This window comes from Balaenoptera acutorostrata, chromosome 20 (assembly GCF_949987535.1).
Source record: "Balaenoptera acutorostrata chromosome 20, mBalAcu1.1, whole genome shotgun sequence".
In the NCBI taxonomy this organism is placed as follows: domain Eukaryota; kingdom Metazoa; phylum Chordata; class Mammalia; order Artiodactyla; family Balaenopteridae; genus Balaenoptera; species Balaenoptera acutorostrata.
Genome location: NC_080083.1, coordinates 36,990,424 through 37,004,881, shown reverse-complemented (window position 1 = coordinate 37,004,881; position 14,458 = coordinate 36,990,424). Strand labels below are relative to the sequence as shown.

At 53.1% G+C, this 14,458-nt stretch overlaps 1 protein-coding gene across 8 annotated transcripts; it reads left to right on the top strand.

The window, feature by feature from the left end:
* Positions 1-3,560: 3,560 nt before the first annotated feature.
* Positions 3,561-13,631, top strand: COPZ2 (COPI coat complex subunit zeta 2). 8 transcript variants are annotated; one of them, XM_057536628.1, is made up of 10 exons: positions 3,571-3,786; positions 4,506-4,580; positions 6,103-6,184; positions 6,856-6,947; positions 7,385-7,440; positions 7,534-7,605; positions 8,129-8,206; positions 10,597-10,648; positions 11,274-11,312; positions 13,288-13,631. In XM_057536628.1, the coding sequence occupies exons 1-10, from the start codon at positions 3,676-3,678 to the stop codon at positions 13,333-13,335; spliced, it is 705 nt and encodes a 234-aa protein (XP_057392611.1). In that variant the 5' UTR covers positions 3,571-3,675; the 3' UTR covers positions 13,336-13,631. The 8 variants fall into 8 exon arrangements, with proteins under 8 accessions (XP_057392618.1, XP_057392613.1, XP_057392615.1 ...); XM_057536629.1 differs by lacking the exon at positions 7,534-7,605 and having other exon boundaries at positions 3,572-3,786; positions 8,072-8,206; XM_057536631.1 differs by lacking the exon at positions 7,534-7,605 and having other exon boundaries at positions 3,579-3,786.
* The last annotated feature ends 827 nt before the right edge of the window (positions 13,632-14,458 follow it).

The window sequence follows — 14,458 nt, the reverse complement described above, 5'->3', positions numbered from 1 at the left end:
GTGTATAAAGCCACTCATGCATGGGTAGAGCTAAGCGTGAGGTCCCTTTCTTGCCCAACTCTCTCTCCACCCACGCTACAACCTTGTTATCCCAGAGAAAGCCAAACACATTGAAGAAATGAGAGCTGTCTTTAGGATGGTCAACTGGAAACTCATCCTGCAGAGCATGGAAGCTTTCGTTTTCTCTGGAGGATGCCACAAGCACACACAACCACACCTCACATTGCACACACACCTCCCCCTCTTGACATTATAGCAGGAAGGAGAGAGAAAGGCTGTTACCCAAGGGAGCTGTTTCTTCTTGTCACACAAGAACAGATGCTGAAATCCTAGGACAGACAGCACAGAAATGTGGCAGCAGGAGGGTGAGTCAGAGGAAATGGAATGGTCTCACCTTCAAGATACATCAAGGCCCAGAGGGGAACCTATTTGAATCACTAACCTCCTGGAGACTCCAAAGGGCAGAGACGTGTGTGTGTGTGTGTGTGTGTGTGTGTGTGTGTGTGTGTGTGTGTGTGTGTGTGTGTGTGTGTGTGTGTGTGTGTGTGTGTCCAGCTTCTCCACAGACCCCAGCTGCTTAGAGATGTGCACAGCACCTCCTCCCAGGGCACCCCGCCCCTTCCCAAGGAAGGAGGGAACAGGGAAACAGCAAGCGGCTTTCTTTTTGAACCCAGCTCTGGCTTCTTCATTCTGAGAAGCTCTCCAGCAGCTTCTTTTCTGCTTCACTTGCAGGCTTCCCAAGTGCTGCCAGCCTTACACTGTAAGGCTGTGCTCTGTGCGGGACATTGTCCTGACACCATGCACGCTGAACTTGTATGTTTACACAGAATCCCCATTAAAGGGGCACCCCAGGTTGGGGGACCCTGAGGAGGGAAAGGAGTCCTGGGGTCTCTGTTGAGGGAGTTTGGGAAGGAGCCATCATAGGAGGAAATCTCTTCCTTGAAAAGTTCAACTTGAGTGCTCTGGATTTACTTATTCACCACGGCACTTAAGCTGTAAAGCGATCCTGATGATTATAACAATAGCAACCCTGGTGGTGGTGCTGAGGATTTTGCAGTTCCTAAGCGTCCTTCCCTGGCCTTCTCTCTCATCCCCAGCCCCTCTGCCCTGCTCAGTGCCTCTCAGCCACTCTCCTGTAACTAACTCCTCCCCCTCCTTTCCCCGGAGCCACTCCTGCTCTCTAAGTCCCCTGTCTTCCCAGGTCTTCCTCTCCTTCTGCAAGCTGACCCTCTCCCACTGTGGGTACCATTCGCTACACAGAGGCTAGGAAATGCCCCTGGAGGCTTTTCGGTCCTGTCGTTGTAAATATGAGCTAATAATGGACTAGCTCACAGAAATATTAAAGCATCGAAATAATCAAATCAGTATTTTTTTTAAATTTATTTTTGGCTGCTTTGGGTCTTTTCTGCACGCAGACTTTCTCTAGCTGCAGCGAGTGGGAGCCACTCTTCGCTGCGCTGCGTGGGCTTCTCACTGTGGTGGCCTCCCTTGCTGCGGAGCACCGGCTCCAGGCATGCGGGCCTCAGTAATCGTGGCACACGGGCTCAGTAGCTGTGGCTTGCAGGCTGTAGAGCACAGGCTCAGTAGTTGTGGCCCACGGGCCTAGTTGCTCCACGACACATGGGATCTTCCCAGACCAGGGCTCGAACCCGTTTCCTCTGCCTTGGCAGGCAGATTCCTAACCACCGTGCCACCAGGGAAGCCCCAAATCAGTATTTTTAATAACATTGAGCCGGCATGACCATTGACATAACTTCTGATGATCTGGAATCCAAACAATTAAAATACTGTCTTTTCCTCCATTATACCAAATAGCATTGATTAATGTTCATTATTATAACTCTGGTAGCCTGCAGGGAATATTCAGATGTGCCTTCTAAATCATCATAAAAAGAGGTTCAGTAGACGTTTCCTCAGACATGTGTGGCTTGCTCCCTCACTTCCTTCAGCTCTTTGTTCAAATGTCACCTTCTTGAAGGCTTTCTCAAACGACCCTAATGAAAATGGCATTTTTCCCTGCCTCTCCCCAACCCCTCACATTCCTGATATATTTTTCTTAATAGTGCTTATCAGCAATTCAAACAATATCTATTTTATTCATTTATCTGTGTATTATGTCTTGCGCAGAAATGCATGCACACACACACACACAAACACACACACACACAAACACTTGAATAAGCTCCATGAGAGCGAAGATTTTGTTTACTTTGCCTGTTGTTGCGTCCCAGTGACTAAAAAAGTAACTGGCACATAGGAAGCACTCAATAAATATTTGTATAGTACATAAAACATGGTTTAATTGGACCTGTCATGTGTCCTGTGTGGGGTACCAGGGATTCCACAGGCACATTATCTCTATTTTTGTAGTACACAATGCCTGATGCAGAGAAGGACCACACACATTTGTAAACAAATTAGTAAAAATGGTATTTGGAGATTAAGTACAACAAAAGAAATATGTAGGGTGCTGAGACAGAGAATGTGACAGCAGAGACCTATCAAGTCAGATTCGGTGGTTGTCAGAGAGGGCCTTTTGGTGATGACATTGAAGCTGAGATGAAGAATGAGATGGCTTGATACCATTCAGCAGAGGAAACCCCCATTCCCCAGTCACCTGGGATGAGTGAGTGTGGTACCCAACATAAAAGGACCTGAAGAGAAGAATGGAGAAGAAATTCTTAGTCTGAATTTCTGGGTTCCACCTCCATTCAACTATTGATTAGCTGAAGGATCTTGAAAGATCACACAAACTCTGAGTCTCCCTTTGCTTAAAATGGGGATGAGAACACCTACCTCACAGGCGTAAGTTATATTAGATAATGTACGTGAAAGTGCTTAAGTGTAAAATGCATGCCTGGTATTGTGATGGGTAAATGGGTAAGTACTGTAAACTCTGTACCGTTGGAGTGTGAATTTCCCACTGGCCTTGAGGATGCTGAAGCTAAAGCTTGTCCTCTGGTGTACTTAGGCCAAAGGAACCAAAGCATGGCAACGCCTGATGCCATTCACTGGTGGAGCCTTTGTGCTGCTAGGCATCTGTCTTGTTTCAGATTGTGTCGTGTCTGTGTCTTGGGAGACTTCTGCCACAGCGTCCGGGCGCCATGGCTCCCTAACCCAAGTCGCGTGAGAGGAGTGGGAGAAACTCTTCTATGCAGAGGGGTCTCTCTAAGAGCTGCCCTCATCTGCTCCCACTGCTAGAACCTGTCTCTGCGACCCAAAGGATGACCTGATGTATTTGTCCCAACGGTACCTACCAGGAGTCAAGAGACAAACTGGACTTTGACTGTGTTTTCTGCTAGCCTCAGGACAGCCTGCGGACGTCGGTGCAAAGCAAACCCACAAGTCAGAGAGAAGGCAGGAGGGGAAAGAGGGGCCGGTCCTGGGACAAACGGAGGATGCAGGGAGCTCTGGGCTTTGAGGAGCCGAGAAGGGCGAGGGGAAGGACAGGTGGGGGAAGGAGCGCTGGGGTGTGGGCGCAAGGCGGAGAGGGCGGGAACGAAGAGGAGAGGAGGGAGGGCGAGGAGGGAAGGGCCGCGGGGAAAGGAAGGATACGCGCAGACGGGCAGAGAGGGGCGGACGCGAGGCCGGCGGCTGCCGGGGAGGAGCGGGCGGCGGCCCCGGGGGGCGCGGGGCGGGGTGGGGCGGCGCTGTCAGCGCGAGGCGGCGAGCGGAATGCAGCGGCCGGAGGCCTGGCCACGTCCGCACCCGGGGGAGGGGGCCGCGGCCGCCCCGGCCGGGGGCCCGGCGCCGCCCGCCCGAGGCCGGGAGCCCGCGGGGCTGCGGGTACGGAGCGGGCGGCGCTGGGGGCCGAGCGGGCGGCGCCAGCTCCCAAATCGCCCGCTGGGCGCTGGGGAACTTGGTGCCGCCCGGACCGGCCGGGGAGGGGCGGCGCCCGCGCAGGCAGAAAAGTTCCTCCGCGCGGACTCGGGAGGAGGCCGGTCTGGCGTCCGCTTGGGCGAAGTTCTGGAGCAGTCGGCGTGGGCGGGGGGACGCCTCGGCGGGGCTGGATTGCGATTCTCCCGGAGGGTTAGGGAGCCGCGGGGCCGCCCCGGGCCTCGGGCTGACGTGCGTGCTTCTGGAGTCCGACGGGCCGGGGGCTGGGGGCGCGCGGAGAGCGCAGGTCCAGCCTCGGCCGCTGGCCGCTGGAGGAGGAGGCTCGGCGCCGCTGTCCCCCCGGCCCAGGTTCTGTGATACACTCCGACTCGGGCTCTGGAGCAGTCAGTGCATGACAGAACTTGGGCCCGGACGGACCTTACGCACCCAGTGGGCACAGCGCCCACCCGGGGCCTGCAGTGGACCATCTGCCTGGGAGGGGAGCGGGCACTCGAGTGGCCCATGTGGCATAGGGTTGGGCCGGAACCAGCTGTGGATCTTTGGGGTTGGGGTCGCTGGAGCCTGAGGATTGACTCTTGGGACCAGCAGGTCCCGTAGAGTCAATGACAGGGGGTCTGCCCTGAGTTAGGGGCCAACAGAGCTCTCCCCCCCACCCCACCCCGTGTCAGTTGCAGGAACCTTCCCTCTACACCATCAAGGCTGTCTTCATCCTAGATAATGACGGACACCGCCTGCTGGCCAAGGTAACCTCCCACCCTCACCGGAGGGCCCCTGAAGACACTGTGCCACAGGCCCAAGAACAGAATTCCCCACCCAGCTGCCTCTCCTGGCAGGAGGGACCCCACTGTGGGCTCTGCGACTCAGAGCAGCTCAGCTGAGACCCCTCCAAAGGCCATTCTGTCCATCCTCCTGCCTTGTCAGACTGCTGGCCCCTGAAAGGGGGGAGGCTGTCTCCTCTGTTTCTAAAATGTTCCCTAAAATGTCTTCTCACCATCTTTTCCACTGGCCTGGGACCCCGGAGTCCTAGTCCGCAAATTCTGAACCTCCACTTTTCTTCTACAACTTGGTAAACACTAAGGATTTAGAACCGGACAAGATTTTAGAGACTATATAATCCAACTCTTTCATTTCACAACTGAGGAAAATGCAGTCTAGAGAAGCTAAAAGAGTTGCTTGTGGTCACAGGTAGTAATATCAGAACGCAGATCCAAACTCAGATATTTTGATCTGAAGCTCAGGAGGGTGGTTTTCACTGCACCAACTATTCAACTATCTGGTATCTATGCTAGTGAACATGGCCAGGATAAACCAAACTAGAATAATCCAAAAGTAAATGTCTATCATCAACACAATTAACTATAGTAGGGCTATGGCACCTAAACTAGCTATGAAATGCATTATAGATTTTTCATTTGTATGGGTTGAAACTTTTTGACTTCATGACATTGAAATGAGCTTGTTCACCACAGCAGTGGCCAGCAGGGAGACTGCTAATTTGCCTGCAGATGGGGTACTAAGTGGCAAAATCCACATTCAAAAAATTGAAAGCTGAGCTGACCATCTCTTGCCGCAGCTGGTCAGAGGTGGCTCGGCAACCAAAAGTTCCAGGGCCTCCTCCCAGCAGATCACATCCATGTTCAGATGCAGGAACTGAGTCAGAGAGAGTCTCATCAAACCCAAACAAAACAGCATTGACTTAATTAGGCAGTGTGTGCCAGGAACTTTCCCTTAGATATTTCATCTTCACCATAACCTTGTCTGAAGTCAGACCATCGTTGGCGTTCAATCCCAGCTCTGTCCCTTACAACTGTGAGATGTCAGGGAAGTTACCTGACTTCATGCCTCAGTTTCCACATCCATATAATGTGGATAATAAAGTAGCTGTTGTGATATTATTGTGTTAAAGGGCCCCTGGCTCTGCCTTCTTTCCTGTAGACTCAGGTTAGTGTAGAAACAGTGTGGCCTAGTGACCACCACGGTCTTTAGCACGCTGCACATCTGCAGAATGTACAAAGGCCTTCAAGAAATCAGGGCAGGACTCCACAAGAAGGCTTCAAAATTCCTCTACTTTTTATGACTTTCTTTGCTCAGAATTTGTGTTTATGGGGAAACAGTGAGCAGACAGGCCTAGAGGGCAGTCAAGAGAAGATGGGGCACGGCAGCAGGGTCCCGCTTGGCCAGCACCCACCATTCCCTGCCACGCATCCAGGGAGAAGCCAAGCTCTGTGGAACAGCTGTCACCTTTTCTCCTTCCCTTTCACCTAGTATTATGATGACACATTCCCCTCCATGAAGGAGCAGATGGCCTTCGAGAAAAACGTCTTCAACAAGACCAGCCGGACTGACAGTAAGTGTCCGCCTCTTGCTTGTGCAGAACTTTCAGATGCACACCGTCATCTTCATCTGGACACATCTGTCCCCGTTGGCCTCACACACCCACAGGCCATTCCCTTTTCTTCAGAGGTGCTTTTTCCTCTCCTTCCCAGCTGTTCTCTCTTCTTCCGGTGAGCCTTCACTCCCCTCCCTCTCAACCCCCCCTCTTCCTGCTTCCGGCATGCCTGGACTTCTCTCAGTGGAAGGGGCCCGCACTAGCCTGGGGCTGGTCTTAGGCATTGCATATGGTGGGCAAAAGGTCAGCCTTGAACCAGGTTTGTTGACTTCTTAGAATGAGGCAGTCAGGTGCTAGGAATGGAGTAGAGGGTGGGGGGAGGGACACAGAGTTGCCTAATGGTAGTGTCCCTAGTGCGCGTCTTTCCAAGGGTGCTAGTCTTTGCAAGGGTTCTTTGTTTGGCCTCACAGCTTGTGGGATCTTAATTCCCTGACCAGGGATTGAACCCGGGCCCTTGGCAGTGAAAGTGCGGAGTCCTAACCACTGGACCGCCAGGGAATTTCCTTTGCAAGGGTTCTCTGGAAGGGGAAGAAGGAAATAGGGCAAGAGGTGCAGAGCTAGAGACGGGGAGGAGGGGCCAGGCAGAGGTGACCAGAACTGAGACCCCCCCGCCCCCGCCGCTCTTCTAGGTGAGATTGCATTTTTCGGGGGCATGACCATCGTCTACAAGAGCAGCATTGACCTCTTCCTGTATGTGGTGGGCTCATCCTACGAGAACGAGGTGAATTCAGGAGGTTGGAATGACAAGGAGGCTTGGATTCTGGGGTAGAAGCTGGGAGGCTCACCATTGGTACCCCTCCTTCTAGACTCTGGAGAACTGGGAGCAGCCAGAATGGTTCTTTCTGGAACAGTGCATATCCATGATGTTCCTTAGATTCCTTGGGTACCGGAAATGGAGTCCTCTGCAGAGAGCTTCTGTGTCTTTCTTAAACATCACTGGAGAAGGATGTACTCAGTGTCCCAGAGCAGGCACTCCAGTGCTTCCAACCCAAACACGGGGAGTGGAGGGGCCCTCTCAGGTCAAACTGCAGTCAGGCTCCAGCCATGTCCTCTCTGAAGAGGGACAGCTGCCCACACAGTCAGGCTCTGAGGTTTCCTTTTGGCCTTCTCAACCTCAAGCTGTCTCGTTTTCCTCCTCCCATATCTGCCCACCCCCAGCTGATGCTCATGTCTGTTCTTACCTGCCTGTTTGAGTCCCTGAACCATGTGTTAAGGTGAGTGAGGTCCTCTATCCTCCAAGGCTCCCATCCCCCAGACCTTGGTACATCACAGAGATGGGACCCTTCCTCCCTGCTTTTCTCCTGAAGTCCCCACAAGACTAAGGCTGGAGCCAGAGCATCCTCCTGCAAGGACCCTGCCCTTTACCTCATCAAGCAATGGTATGGCCAGAAAATGAGGTCTAGAGAAGCTAAGTGATTTGCCTGAGGTTACAATCTATTTATATCAGAGCGGAGATTCAAACTCAGGTTTTTTGACTTGAAGCTCAGGGTGATTTTCCCTCCACCCCCATTCAGTGATCTGGCATCTACCCCAGTGAATGTGGCCTGGGTAAACCAAACGCAGATAACCCAAAAATAAATGTTCACAGTCGACACAATTAACTACAGTAAGGCTATAGCACCTGAAGTGCTATGAAATGCTTAAGGGTGGGCACAGGGTCCCTGCTCAAAGTGTGAGGGTGGTGGGCAAGGGGAGCTTAAGGAAGCAGACCCGTGCTCTGGGCAGGGATCCCTTGCCCAGGTGCTGCCCTCACTGCCCTTGACTTACTCCTTCCCTGTGCTTGTGCGGGGGATTGGCGGTGGGAAATGAGGCAATCTTTGGAGAGAGCGGGTCCGCCTCACCTAGGCAGGGACCCGGCTTCTCCTGGCCATGGGGAGGTTCCAGAGCTGTGTCCGCCTTCAGGAAGAACGTGGAGAAGCGCTGGTTGCTGGAGAACATGGACGGAGCCTTTCTGGTGCTGGACGAGATTGTGGATGGCGGGTGAGGAGGAGGGGAGGGAAGAGGGGCTGGTCAGGGACACTCACAGTGGGAGGTGCCCTTGAAAGTCATAGGCTCTAGGTTGCACCCAGCACACTGTTGGCTCTCTGGCCAACTTCTCCCTCCCTTCCCCCAGCATATTCCCGGTGTCCCATCCCCCAACCCCACTCATGAGGATGGAGGTTGACTTCAATGTTAGCCAAAGAGAAGCACACAAGAAAGTAATCTGATGTCCAACTATGGCTGACTGTTGACTAGGCAGGGTTTGGGGGGATGGTTTGATTTCCAGTGCCCAGGAGAAGCAGGCAGCACAGATACTTGCCCCTTCCTGGGAAGACTTCCTTCAGGCCAAGCCCTGCTGCTGCTACACCTCCTGCTCTTAGAGATTCATTCCAACACCAACTAGACGCGTGACCTGGGCCAATTACTTACTTTCCTTACTTTCCCATCTTTCAAATGGAGACAGTAAGGGAACTGCCTCAAAGGGTGTGGGATTAAATAAGGTGATGCAAGTGAAGCTCATGGTTTTCCTTCAATAAATGTTTCCTACTATTGGCATAAGATTATAGTCTTAGGAGGGTGGGAACTCTTATGAGAAGTGTTGCTTTGTGAATTTCCATGGGGGTGGTGCAATATTCAGGGAAAAAAAGAAGTTCTGGCTCTGGGGCAAAGGGTAATGGAAACGGATCACCTGAAAGACATCCACAGGCCTCTGTCATTCCATCCATTTAATAGATGAGGAAATAGAGGCTCAGAGATTCAAGTGCCCAAGGTCACATGGCTAGGGAGTGGCAGGGCCAAGATCTAAAACATGTGCATGTTTCCAGAGATTGTGCTCTTTCCACAGCGCTGTACTACACTGCTGGGGGACAGGGGCTCTGGGAGGTGGGGTACTGTGGAGTTCCTCCCTCCTTCCTCCCTCCCTCCTTTCCTCTATAGCTATTGACTGCCTGCTGCTACTGCTGCAAGGCCTTGTGCTAATTGCTAGGACCCAAGAGTGAGGGGAATAAAACCAGGTTTTGTGGAATATACAATTTGTATATACAACTTGGTAGACTGTCTTTAAGGAAAGCAAAGCACACACACACACACACACACACACACACACAATTACGAATACAAAATGAGGTGCAGGGCCTTGGAAGGACCTTCAAAAGGGAGGGTGTAAGCTTTATCAGCTTCCGGTCTGTGCCCCTAGATGGCCCAGTTTCTGCCCCCTGAGGGGCTCACAGTTTCCCTCCAATGAAAATCAGGGAAGTGTCAGTGGAGGCAACACCTGAACTGGAGCCTTGGCCTAGGATGCTCTGTCTAAAGGACCCCTGGTGAGGGATCTGGGGCTGCAAGTGCCCCTGTGATGGGCCTGGGAGAGGCTCTCAAGAAATGTTTGTTCACTTCCTTCTGCCCTGGAGGAGCCTCACTGGGTGAGGAGGAGCAGTCACTCAGTCCCCATGGGCCCTAACCTACCCACAGTGACTGGCTCTCAGCCCTGCACACACCCACACCTGGCTTCAGAACACCCCCAGGGCATCATGAAAGAGTGTCAACTAGCCGAGAAAAGCCTCCATAACTGGGTCTGTCAAAAGGGAAGGTAGGGGCTTCCCTGGTGGTGCAGTGGTTGAGAATCTGCCTGCCAATGCAGGGGACACGGGTTCGAGCCCTGGTCTGGGAGGATCCCACATGCCGCGGAACGGCTGGGCCAGTGAGCCACAATTACTGAGCCTGCGCGTCTGGAGCCTGTGCTCCGCAACAAGAGAGGCCACGATAGTGAGAGGCCCGCGCACCGCAATGAAGAGTGGCCCCCGCTTGCCACAACTAGAGAAAGCCCTTGCACAGAAACGAAGACCCAACACAGCCATAAATAAATTAATTAATTAATTAATTAAAAAAAAAACAAACTAGCTGTTTATCCTCAAGCAACCGCTCTCTTTAAAAAAAAAAAAAAAAAGGGGAGGTAGATTCTGATTTTTGGAGTTCCATTTCTTTCATGTATGGCATGACCCTGTGGCATAAAATAATAGTGAAACAAGATAGGGACCCCGGGGGGGGGGGGCTCTCTTCCTTCCCTGCATCTGAATCCATCCCTAGACCCAGAGGTGAAGTGAACTTTCTAGAGGTCTCAGTTTTTGAGTCCCTGCTTTTGACAACCTGATTGTTCTAGACTGGACTGCCCTCACCTGATCTCTAAGTGTTTGCCCAGTGATGATGAAGTGTGGGAGAATCAGAGCTGAGGGTGCTCCGCGGTGAGGGAGAGGTCTGGCTTGAGGAGTATCAGCAGGAAGGTACCTTGGAGGGGGAATGTAGGATACGACGGGGAAGGGAAGGGCTTAGCAGGGAGCGGAGGCAGAGGGAAGCATGTGGCTGACTTTCCTCCCGGTTTCTCTCTCATCTTGTAGTGTGATTCTGGAGAGTGACCCCCAGCAAGTGATCCAGAAAGTGAATTTTAGGGTAAGAGTCATCCTGAATCCCCCCTCACTCCCATCTCCTCCAGGCTGCCCTTCCCATCCTCTCCACCTCCTGTCCTCCCTGTATCTGGGCTGCCAGAACCCCGATGGTGGGAACCCAAGCTCCTCCAGCAGAAGCAACCACTGGGTTGACGCACTTGTTGGGGGGGCCACAGTTTGGAGGAGTGTCAATTAGTAAAAGAGATCTCTGTCCTCTCCCCCTGTAGAATCACAGACACCTCACCATCCTCCCTAGTGGGAAGTACAGACTGGGGAAATAAATAAATCCTCACAGAGACACCTGGTGGCTGCCTTGGCCTTGAGGTTGGCCTTGGGGGTGTATAGATAGAACCTCCCAGCCCAGCTTGGCTTCTCATATCTGGATGAAACCTTCCCTCTCATCTTTATTCTCCCTCACTCTCTCACTCACCTTGTGCCATAGATGGGCCCTGGGCTCCCAAACAAGAAGCTCTGGGACTTCCACTAAGTGGTGATACATGTGCAGTTCTGGATCCCCTGATCACTGCATCTGTTCGCCGCCACTACCCCCAAGCCCCTTTCCCTCGCCTCTCTTTCTTCACCCAACAACCTCGCCCTGGCCTGACCACCCTGACTCTGCTTCCCTGCAGGCGGATGACAGCGGCTTAACTGAGCACAGTGTGGCCCAGGTAGGCCCCCTCCATCTGCCTTGGCCAGAAAAGGGTTAGTGGGAGGAGAGCAGAGCATCCCAGGGGGACCCAGTAGGGCTATCAAGGCTGAGAAGTCAGGGGTGCAGGAGGGAAGGGATGACAGTGTCAGGCCATCTCTTGGAGACAGTCAGTGGAGGCTTCCAGGGTCCCCTAGGTGATGTGGAGCTGGGTATTAATAAATGATGGACACCTTCCTAGCAGTTCACCTTATCTCCTTCCTGGCTTGGTATAGTTGGATCAAAACCCAGGATGACCTGCCCACTCTGGAGATGGCTGGGTCACTTGTTCCCCAAAGCAATCTGGGGGCTTAGGCCTCTGATGCTTCCCCCAACCTAGAAAGGATACCAAATTGAGTTTTCCTCCAAACCCTCACCCCTGCTGTTTAGGGTCCACGCTGAGATTGTTAAGGGACCCTTAAATCCATGATGGGATCTAATTCTCACCACTTGCCACCATGTCCCCGAGTGACCTGACTATGGAAAAGTCTACCCCTGCCAGTCCCCTGCATGGTCCTATCTGGAAGTGCATGTGGGGCAGGGGTGAGGTTTCTGGATCTGTGGCTTGACTGGTTTCCCAGCTGTGCAAACTTCCTGCTTGTCAAGCTTGACCTCCATTCTGTCTGCCTGCAGGTCTGTCTGCCCAGACTAATCCTGCTTTTATGGAGCTTCCTGCCCTGGCACTAACTACCTCCTGCTGTAGTGGCCCAAGCTCAGATGGGCCTGTACCATCCCATGTGGGGCCCCAGGTGTGGTGCCCACTTTCCTGTGACTGCCCTTTGTGCTCACACTGCCTCTCCCTCTTCCCAGTTCCCAGTGCCTCCTCCTACCCTGCTGAGATGAATGCAGCCGCATGGCAATTTTCAGGGCTAAAGAGGTTAAGGAGCAATGAGCAGAGCAGATAAGAACAGGAGTGCTGGTGTGAGTCATCCCAGGATGTATGTTGTGCCTTATCATCTACAAGCTGGGTGGCCTAGGGCAAGTTACTCAACTTCTCTGGGCCTCACATAATCACAGGACACTCCTCATAGAGTTATTTTGAGAATTAGATGAGCTAATGCATGGAGAGCTCTTGGCATAGATCCTGTTTTCCAAAGGGGGAAGGAATGAAGGCACCGCACTTTTAATGGAATTCTTGAGTAAAAAAACCGAGGAAGTTGCAGGTAGTGAACGGGAGATGAAACGAGGAGAAAAATTTTTGCCGAGAGAAGCAGGAAAACTCCAGGGCCAGGCTGTCCCTGAGAGAGGAGGGGTAGTGGGCAGGAGGAAGGGACATACAGTGTGGGATTGACCTTCTTCGAAAGGGAATGAGGCTTGATGGCTGGAGGGACAACCTGAGGGACATACCTGGGGTGCCCACCATGTTGGCATGGTATGTGCACAGTCGTATGTATCTGTGTAAACATGGGGCTGAGGCTGTTTCCTCAGCAGGATGTTAGAGTGAACACATCTGAGTGCAGGTGACCCTCAGCAGAGTCTGCCCAGGAGCCCTTTGCCAGCTGTGCCACATCAGCAGTGGGTTGGGGTGGGGTGTTGAGGACCTACTGCCAGCCAAAGCCAGAGCTAGGGGTTTGCTGAGGTGTCTGGGCACAGGAAGTGTCAGGCCTGGGCCCGTCTCTGCCTGGACGTGGCACTGTGGGCGGGAGCTTGAATGGCATGGTGTGGGGAGTCGGGGCTGCTGCCACACCCAGGGCTGCAGATGCAGGAGCGGAGAGCTGGGCAGGCTCTGGCCTGGGCTGGTTGTTGGCTGCAGCCAGTTACGGCTGCTCTTTCCATCTTGACCGCCCGGCCCCACTTAAGGCAGGCAGAGATGAGCTGCTGCCACCTAGTGACCGGGGATTATAGGGACATGTAGAGAGGGGCTATAGACCCCCCTCCCCCGACTCATTGCAGTGTTAATGTACTTGTCATTCCTCCCCAGTAATTCTCTCAACCTTCCACACCCCCGCCCCACCCAGGTTCTTCAGTCTGCCAAGGAACAAATTAAATGGTCGTTACTGAAATGAAGGCTGTGCATTCAAGGCTCCCTGCCTCCAGACCATTCCCCCAATCCTGGCAAAAGCACAAAGACCCCAGGGGACACCAGAGACCCCTCTATATCCCCAGGCCTTCCCAGAACTGACTCCCGAGGTCTCCGGCCAGGGACTCTGAGATGCAGAGGTTTGGCTTCAACACTGAGTCACCCCTTCTCACTGTCCTGGCCTGCCCTTTGGGCCTTGAGAACCAGCTGAGCTGCCTTAACTCAGACCTTAGGCATCCCTGGCCCCAGAGCCCAAATAAACCTGCTTTTGTCTCCTGCCAATGGTCTCTTTCTCTCTTGACCTGGGATGTGTGTGTGTGGGTGTGTGTGTTCTGATAAGGGCTTCTGCACTCTGTGGGGCTCATCTCCCGGATGCCCAGTTCCAGGGTGTATCCTTGTAGTTATGTGACTGGGGAGAGGGGTGGGTCAATGGAGAGGAGACAATTTAACACAGTGAGGGGGTGTGACACTGATACTGGGGACGTATATGTGGTGTGGAGGGCTGGGTATGATTGTGTGACAGGGTAAAAGAGTCATAATGGGAGGAATGGTGCGTTTGTGGGGGAAAGGAGAGCAAAAGATGGTACACACATGGTGGCCCCGCTGGGATTCTTCGACTCGCTTTTTCCATTCTCGGCCTCCAGGAGGGAAGGGTGTAAGGTTTCCTCTGGACAAACTGAGGAACAGCACGCCTGTTTTTCTTGGCTTGCCTGGGAAATTGCCGCGGAATTCCTCTGCTGGCATATACCCTGGGCACTAGAGCCCTGCAAGCTTGCCATGGCTAGGCCCAGATACTAGGGGTGATGAAGCGCCGGCCAGCTCCCGCCTTGTATTTGTGTCCAGAGCACCCAGTGCGCTCGAGGGTGTGAAGAATTGCAGGTCCAAAGGGGGAGACGGGCGGAGGGGCATTCTATAGGCAAATGGGAAGGATGGAGTGACTTTCGGGGGACACGACTCCCTTTTTCTCTCCCCGTTCTAGAACCTCCCCTTTCTCCCTTTCTTTCTCAGACATATACACTTTCTGCGTCACGTACATAAGTCCCCGAGAGTGTCTAACGTTTCCGCCTGGCACAGCTCGTTTCCCTCCAATCCCTAGGTAGCTGCAACGC

What these genes read in the sequence shown, in the direction of transcription:
- COPZ2 (XM_057536628.1), top strand. Translation starts at nt 3,676, where the DNA reads ATGCAGCGGCCGGAGGCCTGGCCACGTCCGCACCCGGGGGAGGGGGCC. An exon ending in GACGAGATTGTGGATGGCGG is followed by an intron (nt 8,207 to 10,596) that starts GTGAGGAGGAGG and finishes CTCATCTTGTAG; the next exon opens with TGTGATTCTGGAGAGTGACC. An exon ending in CTGAGCACAGTGTGGCCCAG is followed by an intron (nt 11,313 to 13,287) that starts GTAGGCCCCCTC and finishes CGCCCCACCCAG; the next exon opens with GTTCTTCAGTCTGCCAAGGA.